The following is a 23653-nucleotide window of genomic DNA, read 5'->3' on the forward strand; positions in this document are numbered from 1 at the left end:
GTGATGTTTGACTTTTATTTGTATTCAGTGAGAGACCACTTTGAGAAATTTTTTTAAGCCAGCGAGTGACATGATTCTATTTTCATTTTAGAGAGAGCCCTCTAATGTTACATTTCTGAAGAATACTACTAGTTACCTATTTTATTGGTTATTTATTACAGGTATAGTGATCTAAAATCACACACCTTTATTATCCCACAGTTTCTGTGGCTCAGGGGTCCAAGTATGGCTTTGCTTGTGCATGAGTGCCAAGTTGCTTCAGATGTATCTGACTCTTTGCAACCCTATGGACTGTAGCCCTCCAGGCTCCTCTGTCCATGGCTTTGTTTATATCTCATCTGCAATCAAGGTGTTGGCTAGGGCTGTATCCTCTTTTCAAAGGTCAAATAAGGTAAAGGTGTATGAGCCCATGTGGTTGTTGGCCACAACTCCACTCAGAATGTGGAACTAAGCCTCAGTCTTGCTTGATGTTGATTGAAGGCCACCCTCAGTTATTTGCAACGTGGCCTTTACCATTGGGCAGCTCATGTTATGGCAGATTTCTTCTTCACAGCCCGAAAGGAAGATTAGTGTTCCAACAAGACAAGCAGTACAGTTTTTGTAGCAATCATGTACCTGTAATCATATATGCCATCTTTGTAGTATTTTGAGGTCAGAGGTCATATCCACATTGAAGGGGAGATGACTGCACAAGAAAGATTCTAGAAATATTCAGAGTTACACCGAAAAATGTGTATGTTCCCTCTCAGAGTTAGCCAAACTAAAGTTTGAGAGCATAGTTCCAAAGACCATCCTCATTTCTTATACCAACTGCAAGTTTGAGAGTTTCCCAAAACCACCCTTACATTTGATAATTTGCTTACAGGACTCATGGAACTCACTGAAAGCCATTATTTCATGGTTATGGTTTATCACAGAGAAAACTAAAGTGAAATGAAGTCACTCAGTTGTGTACGACTCTTTGCAACCCCATGGACTGTAGCCTACAAGGCTCCTCTGTCCATGGAATTTTCCAGGCAAGAGTACTGGAGAGGGTTGCCATTTATACACATAAATAATCACCCAAAGGAAGAGAGGCAGTAGTCAGAGTCTGGGAGGGTTCCACATACAGAACTTGTATTGTTCTCAGGATGTTCTCATCAGTGCCTTCCCAGCATTGATGCATGACAAGGAACATGGGTATTGCCAACCAGGAAAGTGCTACTGAACCTCATGGTTCAGCTTTTACTGGGGCTTCATTACATAGGCCTGATCAACTGAGTATTCCTCATGTTTGAACTCTGCCCCCAGTTTAACTGATTCCACATGACCCATCCTAAACCACATGGTTGTCTTTCTGGCATGGCCAACCTAAGACTGTTGGGTTTGGCCTGTCCCATCCTAAAATCTGTTGTTGTTGTTGTTCAGTTGCTAAGCCTTGTCCAGCTCTTTGCACCCCCATGGACTACAGCAGTCCAGGCTTCCCTGTTCTTCACTATCTCCCAGAGTTTGCTCAAACTCATGTCCATTGAGTCAGTAATACCATCCATTCATCCCATCCTCTGTCGCTGCCTTCTCCTCCTGCCCTCAGTCTTTCCCAGCATCATGGTCTTTTTCCAGTGGCTGTTCACATCAGGTGGCCAAAGTATTGGAGCTTCAGCTTCAGCATCTGTCCTTCCAATGAATGTTCAGAGTTGATTTCCTTTAGGATTGGCTGGTTTTATCTCCTCGCTATCCATGGGACTATCAAAAGAATTGTTATTGTTGTTCAGTCGCTAAGTCATTTTGTGACCCCATGAACTATAGTACACCAGGCTTCCCTGTTCTTCACTGTCTCCTGGAGTTTTCTCAAATTCATGTCCATTAAGTATAACCCTCATTTTAAACCAAGATATAGATTAATTCCTAGAAGCTGAACAAAGCACAGACTGCTCTTTGGAGTCAAATTCTTTCAGTGTAAAATATGTTTCAAACTTAGATTGTTTTCTACTCCAGAAAGAACTATTTAACTTTCACTGCACAGTAATGAAAGATGAATGCCATCAAGGCTCAAGAGCAGGTATTTATCCAAAACTGAGAGGGTTATCTCTGTGGAGTTCTTTTTGTTAACCCTACTACATTATCCTTGGTATCTTCGTAGGGTTTTATGTCTTTGAAGGTGTATCAGAATTTTACCTTGTGTAATCATTGCTCCTTCAGTATGGGAAAGACCTCTGACTTGTTTCTAACCAACATTCTGGGCTTTTTGTGGGACGTCTGTGATTTGAATCTCCATCTCAAATACCTGCTTATACCTAAAGCCTAATCATTTGGTCAAATGAAATAAAGATGGGAACCCAAGTACTTTCTGGACTAGAAGGCTAAAACTTAAAGGGAGGGGAATCATAACTCAATATAAATAAGGGTTAATGTTTAAAATGGATCATATTTGTGATTTTTTCTGAGTAGTATACATGAGTCCCCATATAATAAGTTTGTAACCTAAGCATGCAACGACAGACATATCCAGAAATGCTGTGGTATTTACTTGCTGGGCATAGCAGGTTATATTTACTTAGGAAATTGGAACATAAAAGAAACTGGATTTTTAGCTGTTATGATTTAATTTTGTTTCCAGCTGCTGTTATTCTTCATTTCCAAGATTTAGAAAAGATGGATTTGGAATCAGGAAATTGGAGTTTTAGTTCTAGCTTTCCTTGGACTTCTTTGCTACAGTAAAAGTATACAGAAGAAACAGATTTATTTTTTTCAGCTTTCATACCATGGAATTGGTTATGTGTGTTATATGATATGCATATATCTGCGTTTTGGTTTAGTGGTTCCAACTTGAGGAATAAAGTAAAAAATGTATAGTTTTCAGGTTATACTTAAATACATGCTAAACATTCTCAACCAGTATATTGTAATCAAATTTATTGAATATCCCTTATTTTTATTTCCTTTTTAATGTATTTGTTAAGCTTGGGTTCATGGTGTCATTTGAATTTATTCATTAGTAGGCACAAAGACAGAAAGTTCAACCTCAGAACTAATATAGCTAATATTTTGAAGTGTAATGAGAAAATTGATGAATTTTCATCTTTTTCTTTCCTGATATATCAGCTAGTTTTTTCTGTAACTCTGGTAGGAGGTAGAACTTTATTCTTCTGTTCTACAGAAAGCAGTGGTGGTTATTTGTTTTGTTTTCTTTTTACTGAGAACTACTTGGGGTATGAGTTCCTCTGCACGTTTTTGATTAATGTAAGATGGTTGTTCATCTGCCTCCCTCTGGGCCCTGCAGCTGGAGGACATTTTGTGATGTGTTTATACGTACTTGCCTTTAAAGGGAGAGCAGAGTTGGCCTCTTTGACCTCTTCTACGTAATAGACAAGAAGAGTTTCACCTTACTCTGGCCAGAGGAGCCAGCCAGCCAAATGCCTCATGAAGGGTCTGGGAAACTCTGCTCCCCATCCTTCTAGGCTATCTAGAGGTGCTTTGGAAAGCTAATCCATCAAATAATGACTTGGAATATGTTTGTTGTGGATATATGATTTTAGATCTCTCTTCTCTCTCCCTAATGAAACCTTTAGTAAATTCTCTCTTGTTTACTAATCTTTTGTACAATAGAACCTTGGAAGGAACCTGAAAGATGCAAACTCCTTTCTAGAGGGTCCACTGAGGCATGTGAAGCACAGCTGACGGCTCGGGGCACATAGATCCAGTGGGAGGTTGGGCTGGACGTGCTGCAATAATAGTTACCGCTTGTAGGATACCTGTAACTGGCATGCATGTGTGTGCATGCTCAGTCGCTCTTTGTGACCCCCTAGGCTGTAGCCTGCCAGCCTCCTCTGTCCATAGGACTGTCTCGACAAGAATACTGGAGTAGGTTGCCATTTCCTCCTCCAGGAGATCTTCCCTACTAGGGATCGAACCTGCATCTCCTTCGTCTCCTGCATTGCAGGCATTCTTTACTGCTGAGCCACAGGAAACCCTTGTAACTGGCATGTGCTTTGTTAAATGCTATGGTATGTATACTATCTCTACTTATCCTTATAACAGCCCTGTGAGAACCACCTTCCTTACAGAAATGCAGAGAGACTTCAAGAAGTAACTCACTCAGAGTCATCTTGCTTAGTTACAAGAGTGAAGTCAGGCTTCTACCAACGTGTATCTGATTTCAAATTCCATGTTTCCATCAGGTTTTTTTCTTCACTAAGCCTGTTCTTAAATATATTTTCTTTTGTCAGTTTAGGAGGAGATAAAAATAGGTGCTCCATAATTCTCAAAATTTGGAGTGTTTTAACTATACAAGAAGCGAAATAACTAATTACCTCATCTTTATGTTAATCTCACCTTGGGACCTTATTTTCTTCACTCCTGCCAGTCAGTCACTACTCACACATCAAAGTACCACCTCTTCCTTGAAGCCTTCAGTTGCTTCACCACATCCTGGCCAGAAGTAAAGTTAATATATCTGTGTTCATCTCATTTTTCAGTTACTGCCACATTTTCTTTCTTTCTTTCTTTTGTTAGAATGAGTTATTACATCTTATTTTCTTTGTTAAATTTTTAAATAACAGCTTTATTGAAATAATTCACATCTCATACAATTCACTTTTTTAAAGGGTACAATTCAGTAGCTTTTGGTGTTTTCAAACTTGTACAGTCATCACTACAGTCAATTTTAGAATATTTTCATCACCCAAAAAGAAATTCTCTATCCATTATCAGTCACTGCCTAGTTCCCCTGTTTCTCCTGCTCCCCAACCCCAGGCAACCAATAATCTTTCTGTGTCTATAGTTTTGCCTGTTTTAGACATTTCATATAAATGGAATCATGCGATACGTGTTCTGTGACTGACTTTTCACTAGCTAGCATAATGTTTTCATGGTTCATCTCTGTTATAACATGTATCAACATCCTTCCTTCTTTTGACTGAATAATATTCCATTGTGTGGATATACCACATTTTGTGTATCCTTTCATTAGCTGAAGGACATTTGGGTGGTTTCTACTATTTGGCTATAAATGGATAATGCTGCTATGAACATTTGTGCATATTTTTGTGTGACCACATGTGCTCAGTTTTCTTAGGTATATATCTAGGAAGGGAATTGTTGGTTCATAGGTAACTAATTGAAGGACTGCCAGACTGCTTTCCAAAGCAGCTGTACAATTTGAGTTCGTCACCAGTGGATTCCGCTTTCTGCATCTCCTCATTAATACTTATTGTTTGTCTGCCTTTTTGATTTCAGCCATCCAGGGAATGTAAACTATCTGGTTGTAGTTTTTTATAGTTTGCATTTTCCTGACAGCGCTCATTAAATTTTAAATAGTCTTCTCTTTCTCGTCTCATAAAACATCCACAGTGTTTTCCATATGTTAGTTCATAATAAATGTTTACATTTGTAACCCTGTTTTTTAAAATGTCAGTAAAGGGGGAGATGGTCCTTAAAGGTTTTTACCTCTTTTGAAAATGTGCTTTACCCACATCACTAACATTTACTCTTTACCATCATAGCTGTTGCCTTACAGTGTCACAGATGCACATACCTATTCTGTTTGACCTCTCATTGCTAAGCCCTACATGCCAAATGACTTGATGAATGTTTATTAAGTGAATGAATGGAGTATTGTTCATATTCACTCTGGATTGTTGAGCTAACCCCTAGGACACACAGGTAGTCTGTCTCTGCTAAATGTTAATAACCTGCTCAAAGATATAAATGAGCATTAGAGGCTTCATTTTAAACTGTCATCTCCAAAAAGGTAGACTCATTCCTGGAAAACTGCTTCTAAAATATTGTTCTAATTGTCTGGTCTTTTTGAATACTGTTTTAAAAAAAATTTTTTTTAGGAGTTTCCTATATAGGCAGTCCCAGATTTGTGTTTATTCCTTACCTGAGGAATTCTATAAAATACTAACCTGGTAAATCAAGAAAGTTCATCATAGAAGTTATATTCCATTATAAGGCATACTTAAAATGCTTCAAAATGATATGTGATTATTAAGGTTTTAAAGAAGATATCAAAACCTGTTATTCAAATTTCAAAGGAACTCTATTCAACTTTAGCACTATGTACATAAACATTGGCTGATACACATATATGTTTCTAATATATTGTGCTAGGAAAATAGAAGTGTTAATAATGCTGATATACTTTCTTGTGCTAACATTAACTTAATCTTATAAATAGAGCAATTATTTATTAGCAAATTTTTATGTAACTGAAACCTTTCTCTAGTGAATTTATTATAAAAATATTTATCCCAATTAAAATGGAACATAGAAAAGATTGTGTTGTATAATAGCTGGAATTTGCTAAAATTCAAATTATGCTGTTTTTCTGGCATCCAAATGGGCGTCCCAGGTGGTGCCAGTGGTAAAGAACCCGTCTGCCAATGTGGGAGACATAAGAGATGCCGGTTCTATCCCTAGGTCAGGAAGATCCCATAGAAGAGAGCATGGCAGCCCACTCCAGTATTCTTGCCTGGAGAATCTCCATGGACAGAGGAGCCTCAGTTCAGTTCAGTTGAGTCCCTCAGTCGTGTCCGACTCTTTGCGACCCCACCTGGCCGGCTACAATCCATAAGGTTGCAAAGAATCAAACATGGCTGAAGCATCTTAGCATGCATGCATGCAGACATCCAAATACAAGGTTTAAGTTTTTGTTGCTTTGGTGCTCTGAGAGAAAGGTAAGACGAGTCGATTTCAAAGGCACATGTATCCCATTTTTCACTGCAGCACTGTTTACAATAGCTAGAAGCAACCTAGATATCCACTGACAGATGAATGGATAAAGAAGTTGTGGTACATATACACAACGGAATGTTACTCGCCCATTAAAAGGAGCGCCTTTGAGTCAGTTCTAGTAAGGCGAATGAACCTAGAATCTATTATACAGAGTGAAGTAAGTCAGAAAGAGAAAGATAAATATTGTATTCTAATGCATATATATAGAATCTAGAAAAATGGTACTGAAGAATTTATTCACAGAGCAGCAATGGAGAAACAGACATAGAGAACAGATTTATGGACATGGGGAGCGGGGAGGAGAGAGTGAGATGTATGGAAAGAGTAACATGGAAACTTACATTACCATGTGTAAAATAGATGGCCGGCGGGAATTTGCTATGTGATTCAGGAAACTCAGACAAGGGCTCTGTGTCAGGCTGGAGGGGTGGGATGGGGAGGGAGATGGAAAGGGGGTTCAGGAGGGAGAGGATATATGTAGACCTATGGCTAATTCATGTTGAGGTTTGACAGAAAACTGTTAAATTCTGTAAAGCAATTATCCTTCAATAAAAATAAATAAATAAATTTAAAACAAACAACAAAAAAGTAAGACTAGTTGATTTCATAAATTTGTGTGCCTTGGATCCTTAGTTAAGATAATCTCTTTTGAAAATCAAAACTATCATTCTGTGCTCTAAGTGGTAGGACCAGGGTGGGTAGCTGTCATGGTGATGATAGCCAAATAAAAATGTGAAAGCTTTTCTGGAGATTAAATCAAAGGAAATCGTCTATTCCTTAAATAAGTTGCTGCCTATTACATTAATATAACCTCTTGGCGTTTAAACACTATACTCATAGTGATTTAAAGTGCGTGGTTTACAGTTTTTAGTTTCTAATGCTACTTCTTTCATCATTTTTAGAAAAATTATTGTTAATATAAATGAGCATACTTGGTTTTTTTCTCAACATGATAATTTTATGTTCAAAGTGTAGTTTTTGATCCTACTTGTCATTCTAATTTATATTTCTACAAGATTTGTATCATTTTGAGGGAATTCTAATCCTATATAATGATGCAGATGTTATCAACAACCTAAATTCAATCTGATCTTAGTATGCTGAGTACTCAATTCTAACCATATTACTATGAGCTATGCATATTTAGCTAAATTTATATTGAATAATAAGATCTTATGAAGTTATAAATGTGTACCTATTTAGTTTCTTGCCATTCTTGACTTCCATAATAGTGAGCATCAATGTTTTCTTCTGTTCCTTCTCCTTCTGGGCCTTCATGATGATCATCGTGATCTTCACTGTCACCATCATCTTGAAATCTCCTGAAAACTTGGGTCTTCAGTTGTATCGTTTGACCATTAGTACTTTGTTGTTCACCATAGTAAATAGTGTGTATATGAGGGAAGCAGGAGAAAATGTATGAGCTTATTGGTGCTTTCAGCTTATTTTGATCTACACGAATGTATGTTAAATGGTGGTAATGTAGTGGATCAACTGATGGACACATCACTGTGACATTGACATCTGAAAAATACAAATTAAAAATTAATCCTTCTGTATTATATCCATAATACTATAATGGATTTTATTAAAATATTTATTAGGTTTAATTATTTTTGTAGTAATCAAATAATAAAATGAAACTATAAGTGAATTTTATATTATCTAAATAAATGATGGCTTCATTGGCTATTAAGTAATTATTTAATTATTAAATAAATTATTTAAGTAATAAATTCCTAGCAGAAACAATCTCAGAAAAAAAAAGTGAAAATCACGTATAGTTCTACTATTCAAGATCTCATATTTCTTTGTATACTCTATAGTATTTCATATTTTTTCATATACTCTGTAGTACATATTCTCAAAGTTCAAAGTGATAACATTTAATAGAAAAGACTATAAACCTTGAAGTACAAATTTCTCTGGGGCCCATTTCTGCCATTTCCCTAGCCAGCTTCAAAGCAACCATTTGTAATTTGTAGTGCGATTTAAAGCATGGGCTTTTAAAGATCTGTTCTTTAAAAGAACAAAATAAGATTTTTTTTTTGTATCTTTAACAGACAATAATGGACTTCCCTGGTGGTCCAGTGGTTAGGAATCTGCCTGCCAGTGCTGGGAACACAGGTTCGATCCTGGTCTGGGAAGGTTCCACGTGTAGTGGGGCAACTAAGCCCCTGCACCACAGCTACTGAACCCACACTCAAAAGCCTGTGTGCTACAGCTAGAGAGTCATTCCCGTTTGCAGCAGCAGAGACCCAGGACAGCCATAAATAAATAGATGAACAGAATAGGTAACCAACAAGGACCTAGAACAGGGAACATTGCTCAATATTTGGTAGTAACCTAAATGAGAAAAGAATTGAAAAAAATAGATATTTGTATATATATGACTGAATTCCTTTGCTATACACCTGACCCTAACACAACAGTGTTATTCAACTATGCTCCAATATAAAATAAAAATTACAAATAAATAGTAAAACACAGACATACACAAAATGAAATTTTACATACTTTCAATTTCATTATTTTCTAGGTATAGGTGTTGTAAATTCCTTGGAATATAGAATGCTTGCTTCAGTTTGTTGTGTCCAACATTGAGCTCTATAAGGCTGGAAAGATTAAAAATATTATATGGAATGTCTTGTAGTTTGTTGTGTGATATTCTTAGCGCATGAAGTTTCGGAAGTTCGTTGAAGTAATTTTCTGGTATAGAAGATATTGAATTATTTTCTAAAGACAGATACATAAGTGAAGAAGGCAAACCAGGAGGCATTGATTCTAATCTATTATTACATAGATTGAGCTGCATTAATTTTTCCATTTTGGCAAGTGCTTTTTCTTGTAACATAGAATCATCAATTTTATTAAAACAGAGATCAAGCATGGTCAAGTTTACAAGCCCACTCACAGCATTTGTCTGCAGTCTGGAGATTTCATTGTAACCTAGAAAAATCCTTTCCAAAGACTTAGGAAGAGGAAACGGAAAGTCTTCTAAATTGTTGTGCTGTAGGTGAAGCTGTAGTAGATTTGACAATTTAGCAAACACACCATGATCAATCTTTTGAGATTTAATTTTGTTGTGGCTGAGGTTGATTTCTTTAAGATGAGTGGCATTGATAAATGAATCTGCAGTCACAGCCTCAATTTCATTAAACTGAAGATAGACTTGCTGAATGTGTGCTGGAATATTTGGGATAGTCTTTAATTTGCGATTATCACAGTACATTGATGATGGAAAGTTAGGTGGACAGAAGCATTCACTGGCACAACCTAAAGTATGCTGATGAAATGGAGCTTCATAGTTTATATTTAATTGGAATTCCGTTCGGTAGACATCATCTGGTTCTTGGTCATAATCTTCATCCCATTGATAACTTTCATATTGGCAATATACTTTGACTCCAAGAAAGAAGAAAAGGACACATACTGAACTTGAAAAGCCCATGTTCCTTTTTTTGTCCTATTACAAGGCAAAGGGAAATATATAGTGGAAAAAGTGAGTGAAACATGTAATAATTCTTATATAAATTGACAGTTATCTAAAATGTACAATATCTATGTCTGATTTGAAATATGTAAAAGAACGTCCAGAATTAATGGCTGCTGCTCAAAACAAAATTAATGTTTAAGGTGATATTTTTTAAAAAGCCTCATACTGCATTGAACCAGACTAAGTAATCATCTTTTTAGAGAATCTCGATTTGTCTTGCTTACTAAACTGTGGATTCACAATGATAGCATGACATCTTTCTACCCCAAAGCTAAGTGCTTTTTCCATATGGATATTAGATGGTCTCACTATTTGGCCCCATCAGTGATGTTCACTACCTGTGAGAAGAAAGACCCTATGTTTTAGTTACTTAGGAGATTATTAATCCTGACCAAAATTTGCCCACTGTAACTCCTGTTTGCTGATGTTCTTTTCTGTTCTTCGGAAAAACAGAACACTCCATTTTATGTGAAAGCTTGAGATATTAAAAATAAATATCATGTTTCCTCTTAGTGTTTTCTGTCCAAGTCTGATTGTCACTTCAAATTTTCCCTGTGAAATCGTTTCCAGAATCCAATTATTTTGTCTCTGACTCTACTTGAATAACTGCATCAAATCCTAGATATACACAATATTTACATTCTACAAAGTTTTAGTTTCTAATTGGTTATTCTATACATTTTTCCTAATTACCCTCCTAGCTTTTTTCTTTCCACTATTTTTTTTTGAGTTAATTTCTAGATACACAGGTATTAAAAACACACTCCTTATTTCCTAGGAGTTTAGGTCTAGTGGAGAATCAGACGTGCAATACAGTGAAAAGGAGGGTATGTGTGGGGTAGGATTGTAAAGGAGGGAGGCCCAGCTTGTGAAAGAGAGACAAATGACAACAGTCGTGCTGAAACTTGAAGTTGTAGTGAATGATGGGATATGTGAACTGGATGAGGAGCCTGAAAACCTTCATTTCAGTCCTATCACTTATGACAGTCGAGTCACTTATATCTGCCTCTTGCCTCATCAGTAAAATAAGAACTATAATCACTTGCCTGCTTATCTCACTTGGTAGTTGTTATTGTCATAAATGCATATGAGGTATGCATGTTAAAAGTACTTTCCAAATTAGAAAGTGATCCAGATGGAATAAGTATGTTATTTAGGAAAAGTTTAAAAAAAAAATACCTCTTTTATTATAAGGCCTTTTTTCTCTACCCTTCTTATCTAGGATTTCATGAGAAGATTAATATTCTAACAGAATTAATATCCTACATCATTGTATGTAATGAAACAGCTTATCTCCTGTTCATCTAGAATGGTATTATTTTTCATCATTGGATAAATGAAAAAATAGTTACTTAAATCATTTTCTCTGACAGAACCCTCTTTGAGAAAGGGTGCCCTAGATCCTAACAACTTAGTTTCTTAGTCTTTTTTTCTTTTCTTGTCAGAATCTGAATAGTACAGAATGTAAATATTCCTCTAGTTTCCCAGGTGCCACTAGCAATGAAGAACCCGCCTGCCAGTGCAGGAGATGTAAGACACGCAGGCTTGATCCCTGGGTTGGGGAGATCCACTGGAGGAGGGCATACCAACCCACTCCAGTATACTTGAGTGGAGAATCTTGTGGACAGAGGAGCCTGGCAGGCTACAGTCCATAGTCACAAAGAGTCAGACACAATTGAAGCGGCTGAGCTTGCCCTTATGCACCCACATGAAGGGCCTTGTCAAAGGTACTGCAAGTCCTTTGCATGCTGGCTGCTATCTCCTGTCTTTATAACTTACTTCATGTAGTAACTCCAACTGCAACAATTTTCACTTTCAATGGGACCTAAAAATTATTGATCCAACTGTTTTTCACTGCTCCTCATTCATACCTCTCAGTATACTCAGGTCCTACCAACCTAGACCCATAGTGCATCATGGCCATCGCTGCACATGCCCTCAGTTTGCTGGCTCCTTGAATCTTCATAGTCCAACCCTGGTTACTCCAGTTCTCCATCCTCCCATAGCCTGACTCATGCAGCTGACAGCAATAGGACCGTGCCAACTGGCTCACTTTAAAGTCATGACCGTTCAAATGCTGCCTTTGTGACATCTCATTAGTCCATTCCTTTTCCCTTTCTCCTACACAAGCCTCTAAAACCTCCCCATTGGTTTTGGATGATGACCCTGCTTCCTTTTTCACTCAGAAACTATAATAGATAATCATTTACTCTAATATATTGTCTTGTATTTAATCCTATCCCTTCCTACAGAAAATGCCAAACAGTAATGATTTGATCTTTTTAAACAGTTTTGCCTTTGAAATTTGTAGTTTCCTTTTGATAATCAGTTAGATTCCATCTGTTGTTCCTTCTTATCCATTTGATCCATGAAGGACATGGCATTTAAATTAGACTTTGAAGGAATATGAAGGTTCTCACAGAGGGAAGTAGAGAAGAAAATTTGCAGATAAAAGAAATGAGCAAAAAACATGTAAAGCAACAAAGGATGAGATGTTTGGGAAGTTGTGGCTAACTGTTGAAATAGCAAAATAAGATTGTACAGCTAATCTGGCCCAGAACCTTGAGGCCTAAATTGTGATCTTAGGAATTTGCATGTTGGGAATGAACACCTAGTTCATTAATATAGTTGAGCCATGATCTTCACACTGCAGTATTCGTGCATCAAGTAAGTGTCCTGGGAGGGGAAGTGAAAGAGTATGGTCTCATCCCAAAGTAAAAAATATTACTAGTGATTTATTTAGTTTGATTTGGTTATTCAGTAATTGTCTTGAATTTTAGGGGTGAGGCATTGTGATCGGTGGGGAACACAGACTGAAAAAGACATGAAGACATGGCTCCTTCTATAAAGAGCATTCAATTTAGTGGACAAGAGAGTCACAACACAGTGAACCGATTCTCAGACAAAGGGAACTATGGCTTGCAGCAGAGATATCAGTGCTGTGGGAGCCAGTGGCTTAACTCTGCAAGAGTGAGACAGGGAAATCTTTGTAGACATCATTTGGCCAAGATTTGGGGAGATTAGCAGGAATGGATAATAGAACATTCTATACATATTACTCTCTGGTTGATAATATTTTACATATTAAATTTATAGTATTTTATATACTCATTATATCAGTACTATAGCATATCACCTTTTTAAAAAGTACTTGTCATACTTCATTTAAAGTACTGCTCCATGAAGTTGAGATGAAAGTAGAAGCAAAGAGGCAAAAACATACAACTACGCAGGATCAGGCCATGTAGAGGGTCTCAGAGGTTGACTGTTATACAGTTGAACTTCAAAAACAGCACTACTCGTTAGAGCTCTGAATTTTACCCTTGTGTTAAGAACATCAGTAATTATCAATTAGTAACCTTATATTTGAAAATTAAAGTTGTGACTATTCGATAGTTACGAGAAATTTGGGGTGGGGGGGAGAGACCTAGATGATACTTTTTAGTTCAGCCTTTACCTTTGACTTGGCATCCAGACCTGAAGATGGTGGCCTTTCTGAAAATAAGGAGATTCTTAGTATTATCTGCTTTTGATCTTTTTGGCCAACTAAGAAGAAAGGTCTTTCCTTGAAGACAGTTTGTCTTCTGAATCTGAGCTCATCCATTGAGCCCTCATTCATGGAAGACCTTGGCTCTATAGCTCAACTTTGTCCCACTCCCTTTTGACTTACTGCAGTTTTCTGTTCAGAAATCCATTCCGTCTTCATGGATATAGCCATTATTTTCTATTCCTCTTACTCCTCAACTTCACCCCTGATCATTTTACTTGTTACAGTGATCTTATTTCTTTTCATCCAAATTTTTCATTCAGCTAATTGTTTACCAGTCATTTGTTAAGCATATTGTTATTACTTCTACCTTTGATGTTCAGCAATTTATGCCATGTTTCCTATAGGATAAGTCATAGTGAAACATTATAACTCATTGTCAGTCATCTCATATCCCAACTTCTAATTTTTGATAGGCTGTAGTACAATGAACATTGTGGAAGTGCTCAAAAATTTGCTAAATGAATGATTGATTGATTAATTATAGATTGCATCTTGTTGGTGATGTTTATTACTACTAATGTTGATTGTTTCTAGGCATTTATTTCACCACAGTGATTTCTCTAAAGGAACATAGTCACAGAGAACATGGCTGTTTTCTTTTCTATTAAATATTTCTGTCACAATATATTATATTCACTTTTCTATTACCTGGTTTAGTAGAAAAATAACAAATGTGAAACAGAAAGTTTAAAGCAAAGTGAAACATGTTACCAGGCGTTTAAAATTATTTCTTAATGTGTATTTTTCATATTATAGCTAAAAAAGTTTCTGTGTCATAACATTTCTCCTACCTGGAAAAAAACACTCATACTTTCATCAAGAAAGTTCTAACTTAAATTACTAATCAAATTGAGATGGAATTTTGTTCTGGAAAGTTTGAAATAATTTGAAAGCTTCATAGCATTTAATTATTTTAAATACTTGTCTCATTGGTATGCCATAGAAGCTAAAATGTAATGAGACCAACTATTAGTATATAATTCAGAATTTTTTCCAAAGCAGTTTTAAATTTAAGTCTGTAAAATTAAAGTTGTATACGTCAGTATCACACCCAAGGCCTAAAGAAGTAAGATTCTTGCTATGAAAGAAAGTCTCAAGGTTATTTTTAGCCATAATACATTTGAATCTTAGTTAACTGAAACCCAAGAAACTAGATCCTTCAGAGCTACAGAACTTATATTTTCTCTTTGAGGAAGAGGCAAACACATTGTAATATTTGGTTAATAGAGAAATTTTGAGAAAATGTCCAGTGAAATTTATACAAATGCCCATTTCTTTACAACCAGAATCTCTAGCATTGCTCAGATGTATGACTCAAAGGTGTTTGCTGACTTTTTGTCAGCAACTTTTTTTGTCAAAGTTGAGAAAGAGAAAGAAAGAGAAACAGAAAACTACTGTATTAACCTGAAAATCTTTCATTCAAAGTTAAAAAAGAAAATCTAAACAAAGATTATTTTATTGGGTAAACCTTAAGTTAGAAAATTAAATTTCCTGCATTACTTCTTTCCCTGAATATTTGGCTAATCAAAATTTAATGTAACTTTTACCAGATATTGCTTACCAAAATTATGCATTTATGGTGGCTATAATCTATTTTAATGTTAAATCAAATACACTTAACTTTTAACAGCAGGAATTTTTTAAAAAATTGAAAATTATTTTATCATCATACCTGTTGAATTTGCTTTAGTTTTCAGGGGCTGATGAATTTGCAAATCCTGTGAATGAATCAGAAATTCCTGAATTCTTAAACTGAGTCTCTTAAAAATCCACAGTAACTGTTGTGTTCAGGCAGGGCTGTCCCTTGAATTGCTATAGCAATTTAAGCAAATATAATCTGCTTGGAAAATACTTGGGTTGAATGAAAATTATGTATTTCTTTTCATTATCTGAAACTTTGTGGACTCTTAATTTAAATGCTTGTGTTCTTGGTCAGATTTATGTGGCTTACTTCTTTCTTTCCCCCTTAATTTTGGTTTGAGGAATGGCAAGAATTTCCTCTAATATGAAAGGCAAACAGAACTAAATGAAACAGCATGTACTGATTACTGTTTTTATTTTCATTTTCATGCCAAAGAATTCTTCAAATTAAGGTTCACAGTAACATGGAGTTCAGTGTCTTGGCATTTTAAGGTGGAACTCAGAGTCATCTTGAGACTTTGGTTATCTGATAACCTTGTGTTCTCACCAGTGCTTTCCTTTATTAAGACAAGGAATCAGGATTAGAAATATACACCATTTCACTTCTAGTTTATTTTTTAAATGAAATAGACTGTCATTTGTGACACAGATTAGATTGTATTTCCACAAAGCATGAGATTGCTTTTCCATAAAAAGAGTTATACCTTTTCTATCAGCTTTCTCACTTTCCCCTCAAATATAGCCACTAGCATACCTTCTAATAAAATATTTGAAATAGAATTATTCTCTTTGTTATGGAATTTACTCAGAAGGTATATCTCTGATTTGTCTATTTTTACTAGTACAAAACATAATTTTATAATATTAAATAAGATGGAGTTAGAAACTTCTGTTGACCAACCATTTTTGCCTTTATTTTGCAGATATAGGAAATTTACAAATTTCACTGAACAGTCTCTCCTGAAGAGTATCACTTAACTACTTAAATGCTATATTTTTATACTAACGTTCTCATATTTTAAACAGAGAGTTAACTTGTGTCTCTTGGCAGTGAATTTTGAGTTCATTCTTTTGGGAGATTCTTTCAAGCTTGTACAAACTAATAAGATAAAGTGATTCTTGAAATTTGTTTTTGTTTCCTCAAAATAGTATTTTCCATTAAGTTTTTACAAATAACTCACGAGATTTATTTGGTTATACTTCATACTTTTAAAACATGTACAGTGTTTCAGGAGATGTTTTGGCAATATTATAAAAATCTTATCTGTTATTTGAGACACTGGTCTGTAAAACGTGGCTAATCGTATTTGGGCCAAGATTTCATCCCGTTACTGATCTTTTCCATATGTTTCCTATTAGTGTTTGTTCTTAAACCTCAGGCTTCCACACTAAGGAAGAGAGAGCAAATCTGTGTACTTTATCCAAAAATTATTCTATATGCCCTGATAGTTCTTTTGGAAGATTAATTTAAAATTAGCAGCTTAATTTTTCTTTAATTCTTCATTTAACTCTGAGATTTGAACTTATGATAGTGATTTTGTTATTCATGTTCTTAACAAATGTGAAAATATTTATCAATAAATAACTGGAACACTCAGAATTAAAAGTAGTATCTAGGAAATTTAAATAAGGTTGATGATTTCATCAAGTTTTAGTTTGGTAGGGGATGGGAGAGTTGGTTTGAGTCAGACCTTAGAGGAAAAATAGAAGCTGCAAGTAATTGTGATAGTTCACTGTTTCAGTTGGAGTTTATTTTATTTTATTTTTTAATTAGTTAATTTATTTTGGCCATGCTGTGCAGCTTGCAATATCGTAGTTCCTTTACCAAGGATTGAACCCTTACTCTCAGCAGTGAAAGCACAGAGTCCTAACCACTGGACTGCCAGGGAATTCCCTCAGTTGATGGTTATAATTGTAGCAATTAGGGAGAAAAGTCAGTTGAATTGGTAAAAATCTAAATTACATTCTATGATTACAATTTGATTGAAGTAGATTCAATATCTCAGATCCAAATAATTAGTGCTGGCTAGGAAAGGTCTGACTGAGACTTAGTAATTATGGTAATAAACCATAATAAGCATTTTTAATTAATTTATTCATCCAGCTAATACTTGTTGAACACCTGCATTATTAAAGGCAGTTTTAGCTGCTGAGGACCTAGCAGCTAAAATAGTCTCTTTTTAATCATAGAAGAGGAAGATAGAAAATAAACATATATCAAGTGGTATAGAGTGCAATGGAAAAATGAATGAGCACAGAGGTATAAGTCAATAGTTCTGACACTACTGTGATGTATGCTGGAAAGGTATGGTACTGCAGCTGTGGCAGAACTGCTGGAAGGAGCTTACAGACAGGCACGTTGAGGTGGTGGGAATGAAAGGCAACAGTTGTTTTAGACCTCATTAACACTTATCTGACTATTTCCCCAATTTATTTGGTATATGAAGGTATTGCTTTTGATTTTAATTTCCATTTCCCTTATTACTAAACAGGTTGAACATTTTTTCGAATGTTTTTCAGCCATTTGAGTTTTTTCTTCTGAGATATGCCTGTTAATTTTTTCTTTTTTTTTGCTCATTCTTCTATTATGTTATTTGTCTTTCTGATTGACTTTAAGGGTTTCTTTTTTAATATATTATGGCTACCTATCTTTTGTTATATGCATGACTGTTGTCATTTTTCAGTTGATTCTCCTGGGTTTTTCAGGTACATATGAATCATATGCAAATGATATTGTACCTTCTTTCTTAATATTTTTGAAGGGATAGCTTATATTTCAAGAAGATATTTTGCTAATCTTTACTATTCAGACAACTGGACTGTTGGTTTGTATTTCTCTCAGTTAACGCCTAACTAAACCACGTGAGATAAAAAATACAATTCAAATCAATAAACCACACAATAACAAAACTGGGAGACACCATAGAAACCTCATCATATAAGGAAGTATAAAGAGAAGAATTTTATTTTTCTTTTAAATTAATTTCTTTATTTTAATTGGAGGCTAATTATCGTATTTTGATGGGTTTTGCCATACATTGACATGAATCAGCCATGGGTGTTCATGTGTCCCCCCATCCTGAACCCCCTGCCCCTGGCTCAGGGAATGTAAAATATGTATTTCCACAAAGCATGAGAAATCCAGAGACTAAACTGTTTAACTAGAAATCGAGGGTCAAAATAAACCAAATTCTCACCAAAAAAAAAAAAAATTTAAAGGCCAGTATACTATTAGGCACAAATGGCAGAGAGTGCAAAAGAGCACTCAGAGGCTCATGGAGCATCCAGTACTCTCCACCCTCACACAAATTTCCAAAATGGGGAGGTTCAAGAGGGAGGAGACATGTGTATACCTAAGGCTAATTCATACTGATGTATAGCAGAAACAAAAGTAATGTTGCAAAGCCATTATCCTTCAGTTAAAAATAAATTGTTTAAAAGTCGGCTTGCCAATTCAAGAGAAGCAGAAAAATAAAGTTTTTTATATAATCCATTCAATGTTTTATTTTGTCTTTATTTTCACTGACTGCAAATAAAGTACAAAGCAATAGCATTTTCAGATTCAGGAAAAAGTGATAAGATGTGTTTCCCTGTTTATTGAGTTCAGTTCGGTCACTCAGTCATGTCTGATTCTTTGCGACCCCATGGATTGCAAAACTGCAGGCTTCCCTGTCCTCACCAGTTCTTGGAGCCTACTCAAACTCGTGTCCATCAGGTTGGTGATGCCATCCAGCCATCTCTTCCTCTGTCGTCCCCTTCTCCCCCCACCTTCAATCTTTCCCAGCATCAGGGTCTTTTCCAGTGAGTTGGTTCTTCACATCAGGTGGCCAAAGTATTGGAGTTTCAGCTTCATCATCAGTCTTTCCAATGAATATTCAGGACTGATTTCCTTTAGGATTGACTAGTTTGATCCCCTTGCAGTCCAAGGGACTCTCAAGAGTCTTCTCCAACACCACAGTTCAAAAGCATCAGTTCTTCAGCACTCAGCTTTCCTTATAGTCCAACTCTCACATCCATACATGACTACTGGAAAAACCATAACTTTAACTACAGGGACCTTTGTTGGCAAAGTAATGTCTCTGCTTTTTAATATGCTGTCTAGGTTGATCATAACTTTTCTTCCAAGGAGCAAGTGTCTTTTAATTTCATGGCTGCAGTCATCATTTGCAGTGATTTTTGGAACTCCCAAAAATAAAGTGTCACTGTTTCCACTGTTTCCCCATCTTTTACCATGAAGTGATCGGACTGCATTCCATGATCTTAGTTTTCTGAATGTTAAATTTTAAGCCAACTTTTTCACTTTTCTCTTTTACTTTCATCAAGAGGCTGTTTAGTTCTTCTTCGCTTTTTGCCATAAGGGTGGTGTATCTGAGGTTATTGATACTTCTCCAGGCAATCTTGATTCTAGTTTGTGCTTCATCCAGCCTGACATTTCTCATGATGTACTCTGCATATAAGTTAAATAAGCAGGGTGACAATATACAGCCTTGACGTACTCCTTTCTCGATTTGGACCCAGTGTGTTGTTCCATGCCCAGTTCTAACTGTTGCTTCTTGACCTGCATACAGATTTCTCAGGAGGCAGGTCAGGTGGTCTGGTATTCCCATCTCTTGAAGAATTTTTCACAGTTTGTTGTGGTCCACACAGTCAAAGACTTTGGCATAGTCAATCAAGCAAAAGTAGATGTTTTTCTGGAACTCTCTTGCTTTTTTGATGATCCAGCGGATGTTGGCAATTTGATCTCTGGTTCTCTGCCTTTTCTAAATCCAGCTTGAACATCTGAAAGTTCACAGTTCACATACTGTTGCAACCTGGCTTGGAGAATTTTGAGCATTACTTTGCTAGCGTGTGAGATTAGTGCATTTGTGCAGTAGTTTGAACGTTCTTTGGTATTGCCTTTCTTTGGGATTGGAATGTTTACTCAGGTTAACAGTTATTAAGGAAATTTTTAGGAGATGGTTATATTGCCAGTGGCAAAGTTCTGGGATGGATATGTCTGCTGGTGCAGTGAGTGGATGAATGGATGTTTGCTGGATGAAGTGGGAGTATGAACTAGGAGGGAGCATGGAAGAACCTTCTGGAGTGATAGAAATCTTTTATATTTTGGTCTCCTTTGAACAAATGGTGCTGAGACAACTGGGTCACATGCAAAAATTTAGTTGAAATGGAATAAAGATCTAAGTTTTAGAGCTAATACTGTTACATTTCAGAAGAAAAATTAGTCATTATCACCTTGGGTTAGTTAGGCATCAGTTTCTTAGATGTGACCCTGAAAGCATAAGAAACGGAAGAAAAATATATAAATTGGGTACCATTAAAATTTAGATTTTTTTTTTCTGTACCAAAAGATACCACAAGAGTGGGGAGAAAAAAACAACACACACACGTGGGGAAAAAAAGTTTGCAAATCATATATATGATTAAGAACTTGTGTCTAGAATAGTTAATAAACTCATACAAGTCAATAATAATGATAATGACAAATTTACAATGACTGGAGAATCTAAATAAATGTTTCTCCAAAGATAATAAATGATCAATAAATACATGAAAAGATGCTTAATATCCCTGATCATCAGGAAAATGTACATCAGAACCACAGTGAGGTGCTACTTCATGCTTTCTAATAGCTGAAGTAAAATGTATGGACAACTGCAAGTATTGGTGACGGTGTGGGAAAATTAGAATCTATATATATTGCTGATGAAAATTTTAAATGGCACAGCCACTTTGGAAAACAATCTACAGTTCCTCAAATAATTGAACATAAAGTTTCCACTTGACCAATCAGTTTTACTCCTAAGTATATAGCCAGGAAAAGCGAAGATATATGTTCACACAAAAACTGTATGCATATATTTATAGCAGCATATTTATAATAGCCAAAAAGTAAAAACAACTTAAATGTCCATCAGCTGATGTATGAATGAATTAAAGTGGTCCATTCATACAATGGAGTATTGCTGCTGCTGCTGCTGCTGCTGCTAAGTCACTTCAGTCATGTCCAACTCTGTGCAACCCCATAGACGGCAGCCCACCAGGCTCCCCTGTTCCTGGGATTCTCCAGGCAAGAACATTGGAGTGGGTTGCCATTTCCTTCTCCAGTGCATGAAAGTGAAAAGTGAAAGTGAAGTCGCTCAGTCGTGTCCGACTCTTAGCGACCCCATGGACTGCAGCCTACCAGGCTCCTCCATCCATGGGATTTTCCAGGTAAGAGTACTAGAGTGGGGTGCCATTGCCTTCTCCATATGAAATGTCCAGAATAGGCAAATTGATAAAAACAGTGGATTTGTGGTTACCTAAGGCTGGGAGTAAGTGAAGAGTGATTTTAATCAGGACAGGATTTCCTTTTGAAGTGACAAAAATGTTTTGAAATTAATTGTGTGATGCCTGCTAACCTTGAATATATTAAAAATCTTTGAGCTATATGCTGTTTTTTGAACTGTATGCTTTAAATGGTGAATTGTATGATATGTGAATTATACCTCAAATAATGCTGTTATTAAAAATAGTAATAATGATGAGAGTGTAAATGAATATAATTAGCTATAAGAATTCCCAGATTGCTTAGTGGTAAAGAATCCACCTGCCAGTGTAGGAGCTGCAGGAGACGTGGGTTCGATTCCTGGGTCAGGAAGAGCCCTGGAGAAGGAAATGGCAGCCCACTCCAATATTCTTGCCTGGAAAATCCCCTGGACAGAGGAGCCTGGCAGTCTACCGTGCATGGGGTCACAAAGAGTTAGACATAACTGAACATCCTTACACACACATAAGTTGGTCATTTTAAAAATTGAGTCAGAAGTACATGAAAGTTCATTTTAGTGTTTTTCAACTTTTGCTTCCATTATAAATTTTCCTTATTAAAAAAGAAATCTCCAAACCGTAATTCAAAAAGTCACACATATCCCAATGTTCGTTGCAGCACTATTAGGTTGGTGAAAAAGTAATTGCTGTTTCATATATGGCACCCCACTCCAGTACTCTTGCCTGGAAAATCCCATGGATGGAGCCAACACTTCAAAACAGCAATTTTTTATTATTTTCAATCAGCTCATGAGGCAACACTTCCTGAGTTTTTTCACCTTTCCAATTTGCTTCAAGTGCAGCCCACATGTTGACATTGAGTTCTTCAACAACTTCTCATGTAGTTGTAAGAGGATAAGCTTTGGTGATTGCTCTCAACTGGTCATTGTCAACTTCTGATCCCAGTCACTGTGCTCCTCATCTTCAAGACTCTCGTCTCCTTTGCAAAACTTCTTGAACCACCACTGCACTGTACGTTCATTAGCAGTTCCTCAGCCAAATGTGTTGATATTGCAAGTTATCTCTGCTGCTTTATGACCCATTTTGAATGGAATAAGCAAATCACTTGAATTTGCTTTTTGTGTAACATCATTTCCCTAGTCTAAAATACATATAAAATACATTTAATTTATATTATGTGTAATATAAATATAAAGCAAGTAATAAGTAATTAGCAAAAAAACTTAAAGTAAGAAATGCACATTGAAATGATGCATAACATAACCACATTTACTTAAGAATGTATTCCAATATAAAACAGCAAAATTCAAAAATATAATACCACAATTACTTTTGCACCAACCTAATACAGTAGTCAGGACATGAAGGCAACCTAGATGTCCATCTACAGATGAATGGATAAAGAAGTTGTGGTACATATATAAACAGTGGAATATTGCTCAGCCATAAAAAGGGATGAATTTGAGTTAGTTGAACTGAGGTGGATGAACCTGAAGCCTGTTATACAGAGTGAAGTAAGTCAGAAAGAGAAAGATAAATATCACATACTAATGCATATATATGGAATCTAGGAAAATGATACTGATGAAACTATTTGCAGAGCAGAAATAAAGACACAGGTGTAGAGTATGGACTTGCGGACAGAGCAAGGGAAGGAGAGGGTGGGACAAACTGAGAGAGTAGCATTGAAATATATGCATTGCCATATGTAAAATACATAGCTAGTGGGAAGTTGCTGCATAACACAGGGAGCTCAGCCTGGTGCTCTGTGATGACTTAGATGTGTGGGATTCCCCCCACTATGGAAGGGCTCATTTTCAAGCAGTTGTCTTTATTATCATATTATTTCAGCAAGGGAGAGATGTTACTGCTGGAAATGCTTACCTTGTTACAGCACTGTTCAGAGCTACTTGGGTGGGAGGATCTGTTTCTTTTAGAGTTCTCCAGAGCCTGTGATAGACACTATAATAAATCCTTTTGAAAACACT

The 23653-nt window shown here is 36.1% G+C and overlaps 2 protein-coding genes across 2 annotated transcripts in view; one reads left to right on the forward strand and one right to left on the reverse strand.

Annotated features, from left to right (window-relative positions):
- Positions 1–23653, forward strand: part of CENPP (centromere protein P) — a 233351-nt gene that overhangs the window by 88437 nt on the left and 121261 nt on the right. The window lies entirely within an intron of this gene.
- Positions 7910–10165, reverse strand: OMD (osteomodulin). The gene is made up of 2 exons (XM_052644664.1): positions 9232–10165; positions 7910–8238 (listed from the first exon to the last, which is right to left on the reverse strand). The coding sequence occupies exons 1-2, from the start codon at positions 10163–10165 to the stop codon at positions 7910–7912; spliced, it is 1263 nt and encodes a 420-aa protein (XP_052500624.1).

This window comes from Budorcas taxicolor, chromosome 8, assembly GCF_023091745.1.
Source record: "Budorcas taxicolor isolate Tak-1 chromosome 8, Takin1.1, whole genome shotgun sequence".
NCBI lineage: Eukaryota > Metazoa > Chordata > Mammalia > Artiodactyla > Bovidae > Budorcas > Budorcas taxicolor.